The sequence below is a fragment of the Phaseolus vulgaris genome, chromosome 11 (assembly GCF_000499845.2).
Source record: "Phaseolus vulgaris cultivar G19833 chromosome 11, P. vulgaris v2.0, whole genome shotgun sequence".
NCBI lineage: Eukaryota > Viridiplantae > Streptophyta > Magnoliopsida > Fabales > Fabaceae > Phaseolus > Phaseolus vulgaris.
Window position 1 is genome coordinate 1,907,736 of NC_023749.2, and position 16,838 is coordinate 1,924,573.

Consider the following 16,838-nt stretch of genomic DNA (forward strand, 5'->3'; position numbering starts at 1 on the left):
TCAAATCTAATCTAACGATCATACGCGCTCGGCATACGAAACTGCACGTAATCCCTACCATTCAATCGATCTAGATGTGACAGCATCCCCAAACGGCAACTCTGCCATGCGTCACATCTCTGCCACACATTAATGATGCCAGCTATCAAGCATTGTCTCAAAAACCCCTGCGTCTTATACTGGTCGGCACCGGACGATCGCATGGTTCGAATTAAAATTATCTAATTAATTAACGTGGTTACACATGGTGGAGATGGCTTTTATAGAGTGAGTATGGGAGTGAGAGACCGTGATTGGTAGGTGGAAGGCTTTGTTTTGAAACTTTAAATTGTGATTTGTGAGCATACACACAGTTGTAAGCTAGAAAAGAATATTGAGGTTTTGCATCAACGTTCTACTGATGTATTAAGCATAATGCATTTTGATGATTGAATGCCACACCAATCTGCCATCAAAATCAATTGATTTTTGTCAATAATATTGCTTTTTGCTGAGACCATTGTAATTAAACAGTGCGATTTTTTTTCCCATGAAGATATATTGGGTGAAAAAAGAGTGCTCGATCAAACAGATCAAGAAATAGAAACACACGCAAATGAAACTTACAATAGGTTCTGATAGGTTGTGGAAGTTACACTCCTAAAACTCTACATCTGTACATAATGACATTATTTCGGTTGCAAGTCACATATGAAGTAAGCTATATTCTGTACATAGTGGGCAAGGATGATCAAGATTAAGGGTATACATATATGATATATCAAAGTTATGCAATTGTTTCATTTGATACAAAGGTGTTCTCCAGATTTTAGAGAAACTTTATCTCTGTCTAATTGAATGAGCTTTTGACAGAGAATCACATAGAGGTCTTGCTCTGATTGTGGTTTGCTACCAACGAAGAAATTGGAGAATACTGTTATTATCAATAATTATGATAAAAGTTTCCTGAACGATTTATTAATATTCGAATATTTTGGTTTCTAGCTTGGAGATGTATCCAGATAAACAATGACCTAAAATGTTGCCTCCACGATTTTGTAAGGGAAATAGTGATTACATTACATGTACTACAGATATGTTGAATTTTACTTTGGGAAACTTTTCATTTCAAGTGTTCCTGCTAGGGAGATGGGACCTAGAGAACTGTTGAAGTCTTCTTCTCCTTCCTTCGGTCGGGCAGCTGACTGGGTGGTGAACTTGGATTCTTCTCGTCCTCCTGCTTATCCTTCGGCACTCGGCATCGGGCAGGCAGGTGGGTCCCGGCCTCGCCCATTACCGGTACACCTTCCAAGGTCTCGGCCTCTCGGCCAAGTCTTCTAAGCTCTCGGCCTATCGGTCGTCTCGCCCCATACCGGTAATTCAATTTCTTTTAGGAGAAAAAGCCTCCTATTGTCCATCGTTTTGTCTTTCTCAAAATTATGTATGAGAACAATTGCTTGTCTAGTGGGTAAGAGAAACCTTCCTTTCAAGTAAAAAAACAACTATTACAGATCATTTTAATAATCAGAATTATTTGAGATGGAGAGAGAAAGGAGAGGGAGAGAGAGAGAAAGGAGAGGGAGAGAGAGAGAAAGGAGAGGGAGAGAAACCCGTCCTATCTATGGTGGTAACGCCGGTCAAGGAGGTCATGGCGCAGAAGAGAAGACAGGAAAATCTGCGTATGGCACAGGCGACGCCACAACCTTCTTCTTCTCCAATTTTCCGAATGGGTTTGGTGAGCTGGACATGCACAAGATCTTCCAGAAATGGGCTAGAGTGAAAGAAGTTTTCATTGCTCGAAGGCTGAACAAGGGGGGGAGAAGATTTGGCTTTGTTCGTTTCTTCGAAGTGGGAAATGCGGCAAGATTAGAGAAGGAGCTTGACCAAATATTCATTGGCAATGTGAAGCTCCACGTCAATGTCCCGAGGTACAGGAGACATGTACCCGAGTCTAGGGTTTACAAGTTTCCACCGGTGGTGCCTCATCCTGAGTCAAGGAGGAGGGGAGGGGAAGGCCAGGCGGAAGTTCGGAGGGAGAGGAAGAAGGCGATATGGGTGAAAAAGAAAGGGGAAGAGTCATATGCTGAAATAGTAAGGGGAGGTCCTCGTCAGGCGTGGAAGGGACCAACGTTCTCAGCCCAAAAACAGATCCTTCCGTGGATGGAGGCAAGTGTCGTTGGTCAGTTGCGTGCAGAACTAGACCTTGACCAGTTACGCGAAGAGTTCCTGAAAGGTGGGTTGAGCACGGTTTTTTTGCGTTCCTTAGGAGACAATCTAGTTATGTTGATGCCAAGGGAAGGGGAGAGTATGCAGGCTCTCATTAAGCTTAATAAGGAGTGGTTTGAGAGTGTTTTCACAAGCTTTGAACCATGGTCGGAAAAGTGCATAGCGAGCCATAAAGTCGTCTGGGTAAGGTGCTACGGTCTACCCCTTTCTCTCTGGAACAAGGAGTGCTTCTCTAAAGTGGTGGGAGATAAGGCATCTTTAGTGTCTATCGGTAAAGCCACTCTCCTTTGGGAGAACCTGGAGTATGCTATTCTCCAAGTCAGGATGCCAAAGAGTCAGAGTGTTAGGATGGCAGTAGACATGAAGATCAACAATAATCTGTATAATATCCTTTTAGAAGAAGAAGTTATATGTGGGAATAGAGGTTCATGTAGGTGCAACTGTGATGATGTTGGCTCCTCAGATAGTGTTTCCTCGTCGGAAACCTATGTAGAGGAAACTGCTTCTGTGAATAGTTGTGAAGAGGAAGGAAAAGTGCGGGGTCGGATAAGGCAGTGGCCTAGGGCGGAGGAGATCGGTGGTGAAGCTAACGGTGAAGAGGTCCTAATCGGAAGGGAGGTGGTAGGTGACGGTGAGGGTTTACAGAAAACGACAAAAGGTTTGGTTTGTGGGGAAGCAACCTCTAAGGGTCTAGTCAGTCAGAGGGTCAGTGCCAAGGGATTCACCAATGTGGAAACAGTACACCTGATAGCCTCTGACGAAGCGGCGATTCTGAAAACCTGTAACCATGGGCCCACAGCTTTGCACAATAGTACCAACCCTCGGGCTGACGTGGCCAAGTTAGTTGTGGATGAGGAGTTGAGTTGCACTCAGCACGAATCCTCTGTTTTTTTGGGCCACGAAGTAAACCGATTGGAAGTAGGAGACGGAGAGCTCCTGAGTAAGGATGACGGGAGTGTCGGTCGTTCGGTCGTTCGGCCCGAGGGGGGAGTGTCGTTCGTCCGGTCGTCCGGCCGAACAAATCAGCATATCCATGAGGGAGCTTCGGTTGTTCGGGAGCTGGAGCCAAGGGAAGTATTGGAAATACGTGGCAATGAGGTCAGCAAGGGGGGAAGCGGAATTAGGAACCTTTCTCCTAGGGGGAGTCTGCGAACGAAGGGGCTGGGGGAAATGGCGGAACCAAGCACCCTTCCACGGAGGTCAGTAAGAGTATGGCCCTCTCAGGTAAGGGACTCTGCCTCAAAAGCTGGATCTTTTTCTGCAACTATCTCTGATGGGGACACAATTTGCAACTCAAGGTTCCGGGACCTGGACGTAACGGTGGAACCACTAAAGTTGTGGGAGATGGGCAAACAGATGGGAATTGTATGCCGTAGGATAGAAGAAGAGGTTGTGAAGGAATATCAGAGTATGGAAGCGAGAGATGTAGAGTTTTCACAGAAGCTAGAAGAGGGGGTAACAAAAGGTTTCCTATGTTGATAGTTAGCTTGAACATTCGAGGTCTGGGGGGTGGAACAAAAAGCAGATATCTGAAAAATTTGATTTCAAGAGAAGGAGCAGAGTTTGTTTGCATTCAAGAAACGAAATTGAAGGGGCTCACTGATGCTAGATGTTTTGCTCTGTGGGGGGACAACAGAATCGGGTGGATTCACTTTGAAGGTGAAAATGGTGGTGGAAGCTTGCTGTCCATGTGGCACAAAGATATGTTCTGCTATGAGAGTCATGTGATGGGGAAGGGATTCATAGTTGTCTTTGGCCAACACATACGGTCTTCACATAAGTGTGTTATTGTTAATATCTATTCAGCTTGTAGTCTAAGAGAAAAGAAGATTCTCTGGGAGGAGATTACTGGTATTAAAGGGGCGTCACAGGAGTTGGTTTGGTGTCTCTGTGGTGATTTTAATGCTGTAAGAAGCAGACGGGAAAGGAAAGGAGTAAGTAGTCAGGGTGCAGCTGCAAGTGGCCAAACGAGTGAGATAAATGGTTTCAATTGTTTTATTGAATCTAATATGCTTCTGGATCTCCCTATAGTAGGGAAAACTTACACATGGTTTAGAGCAAATGGGTCGGCTATGAGCAGGCTTGATAGAATTCTTGTCACCGAGGAGTGGTTGAGCTTATGGCCAAACTGCAAACAATATGTCCAACAGAGGGAAGTGTCTGATCACTGTGCTTTGGTGGTGAAGACCTTGGATAAGGACTGGGGACCCAAGCCCTTTCGAAACATCGATGCCTGGCATATGGATAGAGGTTTCAATGGGTTGGTGAAGGGAAAGTGGCAATCTTATCCAGCCCAAAGGAATGCCATCTTGAACATTAAGGTCAAGTTGAAGCTGCTCAAAGGGGATTTGAAAATCTGGATTAAAGAAGTGTTCGGCAATCTTAACACCATTAAGAATGGTATCCTGCGCGAAATCGAGGCCTTTGACAACCAAGATAAGGATGGAGGTTCGGCGGTCAGGGGGAGGATGGTGAGACTGGATTTACTGAACCAGCTAGGGGAGGTTGACAGAAAGATAGACTCCCTCATTAGCCAAAAAGCAAGAGCTTGTTGGTTCAAGTACGGAGACTCGTGTACAAAATTCTTTCACTCCTCTTTGAGATGGAGAAGGCTTAGAAACGAAGTCAAAGGTGTTGAGGTTGGGGGGCAGTGGTGTGAGGAGCCTGCTACGGTTCGAGCAGAGGCTAAGAAGTTGTTTGAGAACAGGTTTAAAGCAACAAGGGATTTCGGGGTTCGGCTTGATGAAGTGGAGTTCAAAACAATTTCCCCAGAAGACAACCTGTTTCTTATATCGGGTTTTAAGGAAGATGAAGTCAAGGAAGCGGTGTGGCATTGTGAAGGTTCAAAGAGTCCTGGACCCGACGGGTTCAACTTTAACTTTATCAGGGAAAGCTGGGAGTTCCTAAAAGACGAGTTTGTTAAGGCCTTGGCTGTGTTCCATGATACAGGGTCTATTCCTAAGGGCTGTAATGCTTCTTTCATAGCTTTGGTTCCAAAGGTGAAGGACCCCTGTTCGCTGGAGCAGTATCGACCTATCTCTTTAGTGGGGGCTCTATACAAAGTTATAGCAAAGGTGTTGGCTGAAAGAATAAAGAAAGTGTTGAATGCCGTTATTGATGAAAGTCAATCTGCTTTCTTAAAGGGGAGAGGGATCTTAGACAGTGTACTCATGGCCAATGAGGTGGTTGAGGACCTCCGAAGGCGTGAGAGGAGTGGTCTATGCTTGAAGGTGGACTTTGAAAAAGCATATGACTCGGTGCGGTGGGAGTTTATGTACGATATGCTCTACAAAATGGGTTTCCACTGTAAGTGGGTGACGTGGATACGAGGTTGCATGGAATCGGCCTCAGTATCCGTTTTAGTTAACGGGAGCCCTACGGAGGAATTCAAACCATCTAGAGGGTTAAGGCAAGGTGATCCGCTAGCCCCGTTCCTTTTCATTGTGGTAGCGGAAGGCCTAGCTGGGCTAGTTAGGCAAGCGAACAAGGCCAACCTGCTATCGGGTGTTAAGTTCGGCAGAGGAGAGGAGGAGATTAGCTTCTTGCAATTTGCAGACGACACCCTCTTTCTCTGTGAAGCGTCGTACAGCAATGTTGTTGCCGTGAAGGCGATCCTAAGGGGGTTTGAACTAGCATCAGGCTTAAAGATTAATTTTCATAAGTCAAAGATTGCAGGTGTGAATGTGGACAACTTTGCCCTGTTAAGCTATGCAAAAACCCTGAGTTGTGCCCAGATGGGAGTCCCGTTTAAATATCTTGGTTTAGAAGTGGGGGGGAATCCAAGGAAGGTGAAGTTCTGGGAACCGGTGCTAACCAAGCTCAAAGCTAGACTCAATGTCTGGAAAGGTAGATTTTTGTCAATGGCAGGAAGAATTTGCCTGATCAAATCGGTTATTTCAGCGATTCCGCTTTTCTATCTCTCTATCTTCAAAGCACCGGAATCTATATACAAAAGCATTATCAGCATTCAGCGAAGATTCCTGTGGGGTTGGGGGAAGGAGAAAAGGTCGATACCCTGGGTTAGCTGGGAAAATGTATGCAAACCGAAGGAGGAGGGTGGTCTGGGGATCAGAGATATTCGGAAGTTTAATTATGCTCTCCTAGCCAAGTGGAGATGGCGGATGGTATCGGAAGAAGAGGGGCGGTGGAAAGACTTATTGATCTCAAAATATGGGATGAATCTGGATCGTTCGCTTGGTCCAGTGAAACTCCAATCATGGTGGTGGAGAGATTTGAAAAAAGTGTGTACAGAGGGAGAGGGAGAAGGGTGGTTCAAAAATCAACTTGTATGGAAGGTAGGAGGCGGTGAAAAAGTGAACTTCTGGGAGGATGTGTGGATTGGTAATATCAATCTCAAAACCCTCTACCCAAGGTTGTTCTCCTTATCCTTGGACCAGGGCCTAATGGTGAGTGAGGTTGGGGAGTGGGACAGTGATGTTTGGAGGTGGGACCTAAGGTGGAGAAGGGCTAGGTATGAATGGGAATCACCGTTGGAAGCAAACCTTGTCCATTTACTAACCCGTGTAAGTCCGTCCAGGGGTCACAAAGATGTTCAGACGTGGGGGTGTGATGGCTCGGGGTTCTTCTCTGTCCATTCTGCATATGAATGCTTAGCTAAACAGGATAGTAGTCCGCGCCACGAAGTTTTCGAGCATCTGTGGAGAATCAAAGCCTTCCCCAATACAATAACAACTGCTTGGAGAGTCCTCCTAGGTAGGATCCCAACCAGAGTTGATTTGAGGAGGAGAGGAGTGTTGCTTAACACAACCTTATGTGAGCTTTGTCAAACAAAGGAGGAATCCTGCCAACACATCTTCTTAGAATGCCCCTTCGCCCAGAAAGTGTGGAGGTCTTGTTTTATATGGATTGGCATCTCTTTTGTGCAGCACAATGTTCTTATGATGCACTTTGAGAACTTCTCCTTGCCTCATCTGAGTAGCCAACAAAATCTCTTGTGGAAAGGAGTTTGGGCGTGTGTCGTTAGGAGCATTTGGGAGCATAGGAATTCGGTTGTTTTCAAACAAGGTGTTGTTGATGCGGAAGAGACTTTTTCGATGGCCCAACTCAAATCATGGCAATGGATAAAGCACAGAGGTCACCGCTGTGTTTATTCTCTGGCTGATTGGATTCTAAATCCCCTTATCTGTATCAGAAGCTTTAAGTGATGGATGCTGGAAGGTGTTCTTGAGGAGAGGTTTTGAGGCTGCAGGACTTTCGGTCGTCCGTCCAAGACTTTTTGGTCATTTGCCCAAGTCTTCGAAGGTCTCGATTCGTTCGCCTAAGTCCCGAGGGTCTCCATCTCTGCTGTTGAAGGAATCTCCACTGCTGTTTTCTCTCTCAAAATATTATTATAATCACTCTTGACAGTGTTTCATCCTCCGAATCTCGTGTGCACATAGTTCATTTGGATGGAGAGTACCATTTGCATCTGGTGCAAAGGCTAGTGCAGTTTGTGCAGCATCCTGTGGCAACGAGCTGCTGATAGTGGTTCTAGTTTCTGCTAATGGTTGTTTGGTATGCAGGAGTTAAACCAGCATCGCATGATTTGATGACTAGGTGTGATTGTTGGATTGATGTGGAAGCTGGTGTTGAAAGCTGGATGCTGGTTTGTAGGTTAAAGGTGCTCTGAAGTTGTAGGAAGTAAAACAGATTTGGGGAATGATGGTTTGGTGTGGAACATGGTTTGGGATGGTATGCAGGAGATAAAACAGCATCGTTTGTTTTGTTGACTAGGTGAGTATGTTGGTCTGATGAGGAAGCTGGTGTTGAATGCTGACTGCTGGTTTGTAGGTTAAAGGTGCTCTAAGCCAAAAGCTTCTTTTTACAAACAAAGCTTAAGACAATGCAGGCGTGCAGGTTCTCTTTTTGGCATTTTTTCAAATGTGGATTCAAAATGCAGGGTGTTGGTCGTTGATGGAGCTGTAAGGGACAGCCTGATTGTTTAAATCAGTGTAGTACCTCTGTTCTTTTTAGTAGGAAGCTGTTATGTTTTATGTGTTCTGTTATGTGTACTGAACTGTTATGTTGTTTAAATCAGTGTTGTGAGGTTGCGAGGTAGGAAATGGGAGGCCTGCATGTCTTATATGTTGATGAGTGCATGATGGTTAGGGAAAGGCAATCTGATGTAACTTCAGTAATAGAATGGGGTTGCAGTAGGAATAGCTTCTGGAGGTGTGCTTGGGGTTCTACAAATCATCTCTAGGACTTGTGTCATGCTGGTGTTATGCAGTCTCAGGTATTGGGACTGCATAAAAGACTTTGCTGGAGGTTCGAGCTTTGGAGTAAAAGAAGAAGGCTGGAAGTTTGCGCAGAAGGTCAAAGCGTAGGTCTTGACTTTCGGTCGTACGGGAAGGTCTTAACCTCTCGGTCGTTTGCCCAAGTCCTAGAAGGTCTCGTCATTCCTGTCATTCGGCCATGTCCCCGAGGGTCTTGACATCTCGGTCGTTCGGCCATCTTTCCGTAGGTTTCGACCATTCGGTCGTTCGGCCTCGCCCAGTACCGGTTCTCTATCCTATATAAGTCGAGACCAACATCGTCTACTACCAGTTTATGGCCATGTTACTGCTTAAGGAAAAAGTTACCCCAGGTTATCACATAGACGCGATGATGTACCCTAGCTTTAAGTTTTTGAGTTAAGTGGGGAGCCGCTTAACTTTGTTTTAACTGCTAAATGCTTAATTAGGAGGTCTATGTATAAGGGTTGGAACACCCCTAAAGTGTTTCATTTTATTCTATTAATTCGTTGCTGATCAAAAAAAAAAAAAACAGATCATTTTAATAGTTTCCTCTATGCTGATCAAAAAAAAAAAAAAAAAAAAAAAAAAAAAAAAAAAAAAAAAAAAAAAAAAAAAAAATAAAAGTATGAATACACTGTTTTGTTTGACATGCTTTTCCTAGTTTACTACCAGAAGGCCCTTTTACATTGGCCAATGAGGAATCATCTTCAACGAGTGTGAACAGACTTGGGAGAGTGCAGAGTGCTATTCAGCCAAGTCCAAAATAATAAATGGACTTGAAGCAACATGTTTATGAACAAGAAGCTTCAACAGCTAAACTCTTTGGTACTCCTTTACATGGATCTCCGAATGTATTAATTGATAATCCAATTCTACAACTGCTTGATCCAATGCAGCCCTGTTAACAGATGCTCCTTAGAGTAAGTATAATCCGAATGAAAAAATAAAATGAAATTAACTACACAAAAGACATATATGAACTTCTTATTTAAAAAGAAAGAAAGAAAACACCTTCTGCACAATGGATAGAGCCTTATTGCTGCTGCAGCGTCCATGTTTGAAGTTCCCACAAGTCCCCTGAGGTGTTCCAAAACTAGCAAATTTAATGGAAGAGATCACTTGATTAGGATAAGGGCACTCCAGTAACATTACAGGCCCTACTTTTCTTCCTGATTCTGCATCTGAATTCCACAAGTCTACAGGTGGAGGGTGAGATTCAGATACATGTGAACACACGCTTCCCATCTGTTTTGTAGCAAAAGTGATTTGCTTAGGGTTGCCTCCACTTTCCTCAAACAAAACAAGTGTGTTGCTTTTAGGTCGTAGCCATGATCGTGGTACATGGTATCTGCATGATTAGTTACTAAATAAGTATCTAGCATGATTTCAAGTTACTTTCAAGTTTCAACTTCTTTCATGCAGAATATCTAGCACTTACAATGTCTGTGATGGCTTTCCACAGTTTTGGAGACATTTGGATGCTTGATAGGACCCTCTATAATTGCACGAATCAGTACAACCACTACTTGGAGAGGCATACGTAGGCCAGTATCGCCCAATGCTCTGTCCATTCACCCAAGCCTCACCTTTTCCCATCCCCGTGAAGTCAATTGCAACTGGATTGCTACCAGAGGGAGCAAGGAAATTTGTCTAATAGAATGTGTTAATACATTTTAGCTAGCCGCAAAATCATTTGTCCTATAGTAGCATTCCCTTAATTTTCTATGAAGTGTGTGATGATGAAGATATCAGAGGCAAAAGTAAAAACGAAATTGGACAATCCATAAACAAAGGAAACAAATTTCAGCAAAGAGACTTTGTCTGCCTATGCAATTGTTAGCATTAAACTCAAAACCGTCATCAGTTTTATTTTGAAATTTGAATAGTCAATAATTATTACTTTTAATTCTAGTTTTGAATGTCATTTATACTATGATTTTAAATATAATTTATAGTATAGGTTTATGAGAGAATGTAGAATTTGAGAAGTCTATTGTTAAACTATTTAGAAAGATTGTATTCTCATTTGAAAAGTAACAGGGAAATAAAAGTTATATTCTCTGTTCACAAATTGGTTCAGTTATAAGGATAATTTTATTTCAGTAGATTATATATTCTGATAAAGATTACCTTGTACCAAATCAACGGTTGGTGTACAGGTAGGGTAGATTGTGAATTCCACTGTCCAGAACTGCCACCAGATGGACCTAAATCTTCATCTTTAAGGCCAATCTGAATTCACAAAATTATGGACAGTCTATTCTATATATAGGTTTAATCAAAACCTCAAAATGAGAGAAAAAAAAACTGGCTTTACTTAGGCTGAGAGCATGAGACTAACCTGATATGTCCACTTCTGGGAGGACAGATCAAGAGAGCTGCCATTTTTCAAACCTTTCAATATCACAGGGCCAGTGATCCCTGCACCCCATGTGTCAAAAAAAGCTCCATAGTTCTGATGCGCATAAGGTGTGCATTAGTTAATGTGGCAATGAGAACTGGTTTGGTGATAAAGTGAAATTATATGGGAAGGGATTAACAGGACATTATATTACAAGAAGAAAAGACGAACCTGAAGTCCCACAGTTAAACTTAGAAGATCAATTGTGTTCTTCCCAGCCAGTAGTGTGATGGGGATGTCTACTTTGACCTTAGCTTTCTCATGGTTGCCAATTCCACTCCCTGAAAAAGTTCTCCATAATGTGACAGATGAGTATCATTATTGATAGATAATGAAATATTCCATTTAAATAAAGAACTGAACATTTTAGAAAGGAACAGTCCTGAACAATTGGTTCTGTGTATCATTAATGCAATTTTTGCTTGTCAAGGAATGCATAAAATCATCAGAATGTTAATAGTTTCTCTTCTAGCTATACATTTTAATGAGCATGAGTTTGTAAAATATTTCAAAGTATTCCTTATAAAGCTGCTGAGTACTAAGTTTTATGCGTAGTTTGAGTGATCACATCTACTTAGTATACCTGCAAGTTTCCCATTTATGAAAGCATGAAGAGCTTGACCAAGGGATTTAATGTGAAGGACAGTTTGAGCACCAGTATCAAGATCAATTCTGCAGAAAAAAACCATGAAAAGCGTTACTGCGGGACAGAAAATTGCAATTTATTTCTCAACCTAAAAGGTATATTGTATACCTTGTGGAGTACCACAAGTAGTCACTTCTGTCAGCTGTTGTATTTATTTGCTCCAGTAACCCAAATTTTGAGAATGAATCAGCCTTTGAAATACCGATAGGTTCACTAATCCAACTCCATCCGCCTGAGTCAGAATCATCCAACGAGCCAACCTCTTCTTTTAAAGATTCACTTGTAAAGCTTGAAATCATAGATGCAGAATTAATCTGTAATCATAAATAACTATTGGTTATGCAACTTCATGTACTAGAAGATGAAAGAAAAGGTCTAAACTATAGATAGATTAATCACATGCATTATGAAAGTAACTTCGTTCAATTGAACAACTACTTTGATCTCAAAGCTGATAAGGCAAACCTTTGCAGTATTAAGCACTACATTCTTGCAGTCTGGTAAGATGCTGACAGGCCATGCGGGCAGGTGATATGGATTTCCATTGAAGGTCACTTTTGCATCAGATGTGGCTATGTTGGCAAGGAAAGCGGAACATACAGCTCCTGTCTTGTAAACTGCAACCTGGATTTGAATAGTAATGTTAAGAGATGTAACTAAACTATCCATTTGAGATTATTGATTCTAAATGTTAAGGAGTTTCACATTCATGATCCTTTTACCCAACATTTAACATTATGGATGGTTCACTAAAGGGCACACATTATTTGTAGAGAAGAGACTCAATCTTCATAATGCATGCAAATCAAGTATTAATTAGCCCACAAAGAAAGACACCGTCAGTGATCAGACAGCATTATTTTTCCACAATCAATAAAAAGCAACACGAAATTGGGAAGGAGGCAGGAACTAGAGAAAACAATAACATTGAGAAAATCAGGTGGACCTCTAAATTTTTCAATGCATTTTTCGAGACAGCAACTTAAAATTTTGGCAGAAAATGAGACATTTAGGCCACTAAGATAATCCAGAAATTGTGGCCTAATTTTGAAAGGAGTACTTATTACCTCTATATTTGGTCCAAGAGATGTAATTGTTGGATCAGTAGCTGTGAGAGCTTCTTCACAAAGTTTTATGGCCTTATGCAAGTCTTTAAGGTGGCCCCACTTAGGCTGTCTAAGAATTCCTGAATCATGCAGTTCAGATATAGAATGTAAATTTGATGTCATGTTACAAGTTTGTTTATTTTTCTTGTGGACTGCACATGGAAGCAAGTTTGACTAGTTCATATAATCCTACAGAGTAGACAATGAATATGAAGTATAAAGGTAGAAAAATTCCATACCATACTCATCAATTGGTGCATCATAGTCATAACTACTAGCAACGAAAGGCCCACCAGAAGCCCGGCCAAAGTTCGTCCCTCCATGGTACTGTTTTGGAAGCAACCAAAAAAGTTGTGGCATCAGCTCATTTCCTAAATATCTAGAGTAGCTTAAAGTTAAAAAAGCCTTAAACATCATGTAAGGTTTCATTACCATATAGTAATTGTTAAAAGTTCCACCTCTTTGGAAAAAGCGTGCTACAGCAAATGCAAGATCTTCCACAGGTCTGTGAGGTACAGCATCGCCAAATGCAAGAAACCTACAGTTTTGTGGATTTCGATAGGTTACAAGAAAAATATAATTAGAGTTGAATGTGAATGGAGGTACTCCATCAGTAGATCATATTTTGAGTATTACTTTCAAATAACTAATGACTTAGACAGAAAAGGAGACTAACCATCCAGTATAACCCTCAGTCCATATTTTTGGTTTTGCATTAGAATTTGGTTGGAATTGGTCACAGTAAAATCCATTGCACGTGTTAATCTGGGAGTAGTTAATATAACAAAATGTGAAATTAATAATGATTTACGATAATTGTGGACAGCAACATAGTAAGATTGCTCAATTCAGGAAACAAGAAAACAAACAACAGAGTAAAATAACTAAATAACACTAGAAGACAGCTAAAACATAAACTGTTCAGGATAATTGTAGATGGCTAAAAGGAGAAAACTTACAATTGGATCAGGAGCATCTAGCTGTTGGCACATTACCCAGGGAACCCCTGTATCAAGAGATGTTGCCATTGATGCTGCCCATTTGATGTAGGATTTAGCAGCTGGACCATAATGATCATCAATGTTCCCATACTCATTTTCTATCTGTTCATAGTATTTTCACATTTAAAAGTAGGCAATAGGCTATTAAAAATTCAGGACTGTCTGTGTATCATGCTTCGACCAAGAAAAATTGAAATGTATTTAGTAAAATTTAAGAAAAACCTGAGACAAAATAATAGGTCCTCCGTATGACATATAGAGGTTCTCTTGCTTCATCATATCCACAATCTTAGCGGTGAACCGCTTCATTTCTTCCTGAACACAATTCAATTTCACATGATAGCAGGAAGCAGATTTAGCAAGATGAGACAAGGAGAAAGGAAAGGAATAATTACCTCAAATGGTTTGTTATCAGTTCGGAACTGAATTCCCGGAATAAAATGTAGCCAAAGAGGGAAACCACTGCTCAGAAAAGTTAAAGGCCATGATCAGATATTAACTTCTTTGTGAAAAAATACATATAAAGATCATATTTTACCCGTAGTTCCATTCAGCACATGCGTATGGACCAATCCGTAGATGCACATATAGGCCTGCTGCTGCTACTGTCTTCAAAAATTTAACCAAATCTGCCCTACCTTCAAAATTATACTGCCAAGCCAAAGCAAACACTCCATTGATTTAATCACAAATTTAAGCTTCTTATTGACATTAAGAAATACCCTCTCCATTTCATGTTTTCAAGATCTAACTACATTGTTCTTATTGACTCAGAAAAATATTTGAAGCAGTGATCATTTACTTTCCTAAGCTGCATGCACTTATTTTTGGTGGAGTTTAGACCCTCTGAATGTGCTTGATTGCTGAGAAAGTTTGAAAATGAACACACACACACACACTGCAATGCAAGTAACAGTGAACAAGAGACACAACACAAAAATGGTAGTAATAATAACATCAACAGAACTAAAAAGAAGAGGACCTGGCCTCGAACTGGTTCGTGTAAGTTCCAGAAAACATAAGTCTCAATCACATCAAGTCCTCCATCTTTGGACTTTTGAATGATGTCTGGCCACATCTGCAACAACAAACCCCACCCCTTTTAATTCAAAACTTCAAAAACAAAGGAAAAACTAGTGTACATGTAACAACATTACACGCAGACACAGAAAGAGGGTAATGAAGAGAACCTCTGGAGTGCTACGAGGGTAATGGATAGAACCAGAGACCAAAACTCGGCGCTTGCCATTAATGACCAATGCTCTTATTTGTGGAAAACGAAGTAGGGGCATAAATGCAGAAGAACCAAAGCAAAAGGAACAGAGTCTGTGATGCTCTCATTGCCTTTTGGAATTGTTAGTGCAAAACGAACAAACAAAAACAACAAGGAAATGAGACCTTCTTTGTGTTTTGCTCTTGTTCTTGAAGCAAAACAAGTGCTAAAACGGGCTTAAGGACCAACACAGATTCTACTCATTCCATTGTTATTTATAACACTTTTTTTCCAGAAAGAGTAGTGATACTCAAACTCAATAATCTTTTTTTTTTCATAAACACCTTATATATCTTTTTCTACCATTTATTTCCTCATGTCATGGATCACTTCTTTTTTATTCTCTCTCTTCAAATGTAAATGGATACTCTTCAAGCATTATCCTTCAGTAAATTTTCTGGCTTTTAAAAGTTCCCTTTTGTTAATGCTCTTATTATACTTTCTTACACTAATCATTTTCAGAACTGTTTATAACTAATTAATGGATTTTTCAAGTCATTCTCAATATTATAAGCTTGATTAACTATTCACTTGTAACAAATTTTAATTTTCCAACTACTTTTATGATTCTTTGATAAAACAAATTTTCTGAACTCCTCTCAACAGAGTCAATTTTCTTAAAGGGTAGAAATGATTGAAAAAGTGTTGCAAATAATGTGGAAAGAATGGAATAAAATTTAAAAGAGGGTAGCTTATGAAGACAGACAGAAAAAACAAGTTTGTGAAGCATCAATGTTTGGCTAGTTAGGTTCATCAATCAGTTTCTTGTGTCTTTTTGGCCCACCGTGTTGCTGTTTGAAAGATACTTTATTATCTTTGGAAATAAAAAAGTTGTAAGTTGAAATTGATAAACATGGAAAGATAAAGAGTACTTACTGTAACCATTGAGAAGGGTACGGCACGCATACAAATTATTTAAAGCTTGTTTTTTTTTTCGATCAGCAAGATTATTTAAAGCTTGTAAGTTAGTTAATAATGTCATGATCTTCTGCTGCTTTTGTTTTAGCATGGTTTATTATTTTATTTTATTTTATTTTACTGAGAGGTCGAAAGGCGTATTAAAAAGATAAATAAAATTAAAATAATATAATAAATAATAAAATAAGATAAGGTCCAATAAATACGTCTAAAATAATAAAATATATTTAATAATTACAATATGTTAAAAATAAAAGATCAACAACGAACATTATAAATAAGTGATTTGTTTAATAGGTAAGTAGAGTGTTTTTAATATGATAATTAAACAAATTGATTCTAACTTAATCATCGGAGTACCTTGCATATACATACACCCAACCGAAAGTGAGCATGGATCTAGAAGCCGAGAGTTAACCCAGATGCAATAGACTAGTGATAGTCCAAATCAAGTAGTTGACAGCAAATCAACACCGAAAGGAGAAGAAGTTAATTACTTATAAGTCATGTAATAACACTTTGGATTAAACTATTTTTTTTAATGAATTTTAAATTTTTAAATATTTATTTTATCAAGATGTGTGTTAAATTAATTAATATTTTTTTTACTAAAATGGGTATTTTTTTATTTTCAATTCTAAATCAAAACTAGCACAAACCAAGTAGTCGTAAGTTTGTTTTATTGGTAAAGGTTAATAAATAACATTTAATATCCAAACCCTTTTATTATATAACAAAATAAATAGCAAAAGAGTAAAGCAAATTTAATTGCCAATTCAACTATTTATAGTCTTTACAATATGGATTAACAGAGAAAAATCTATTAAAAAATTGGTCTAAATAGAAAAAAATAACATAGATCGAAAAAAATTGTTTTCATAATGGGTACTATTAAAAATAATAGGTTAAATTGATTTTTTGGTTCTTTTTATCTTATTCGGAGGTTTGAGTTTGATCATTTCTCTTTTTAAAAAAAATCATTTATCTTCTTAATCATATGTGTCATTTTCTGACCGATTCTTGACATGAAATTTGTCACATTACATGAACCT

The 16,838-nt window shown here is 39.9% G+C and overlaps 1 protein-coding gene and 1 pseudogene across 1 annotated transcript in view; both read right to left on the bottom strand.

Annotated features, from left to right (window-relative positions):
• Window positions 1–242: 242 nt before the first annotated feature.
• Window positions 243–16,838, bottom strand: part of LOC137814249 (nucleolar complex-associated protein 3-like) — a 34,577-nt gene continuing 17,981 nt past the window's right edge. The window contains exon 13 of the mRNA XM_068616987.1: window positions 243–445. Within this exon, the coding sequence (XP_068473088.1) occupies window positions 395–445 (51 nt within the window). The 3' untranslated portion in view covers window positions 243–394. The remainder of the gene's footprint in view (window positions 446–16,838) is intronic.
• Window positions 9,065–15,732, bottom strand: LOC137814169 (beta-galactosidase 8-like; annotated as a pseudogene).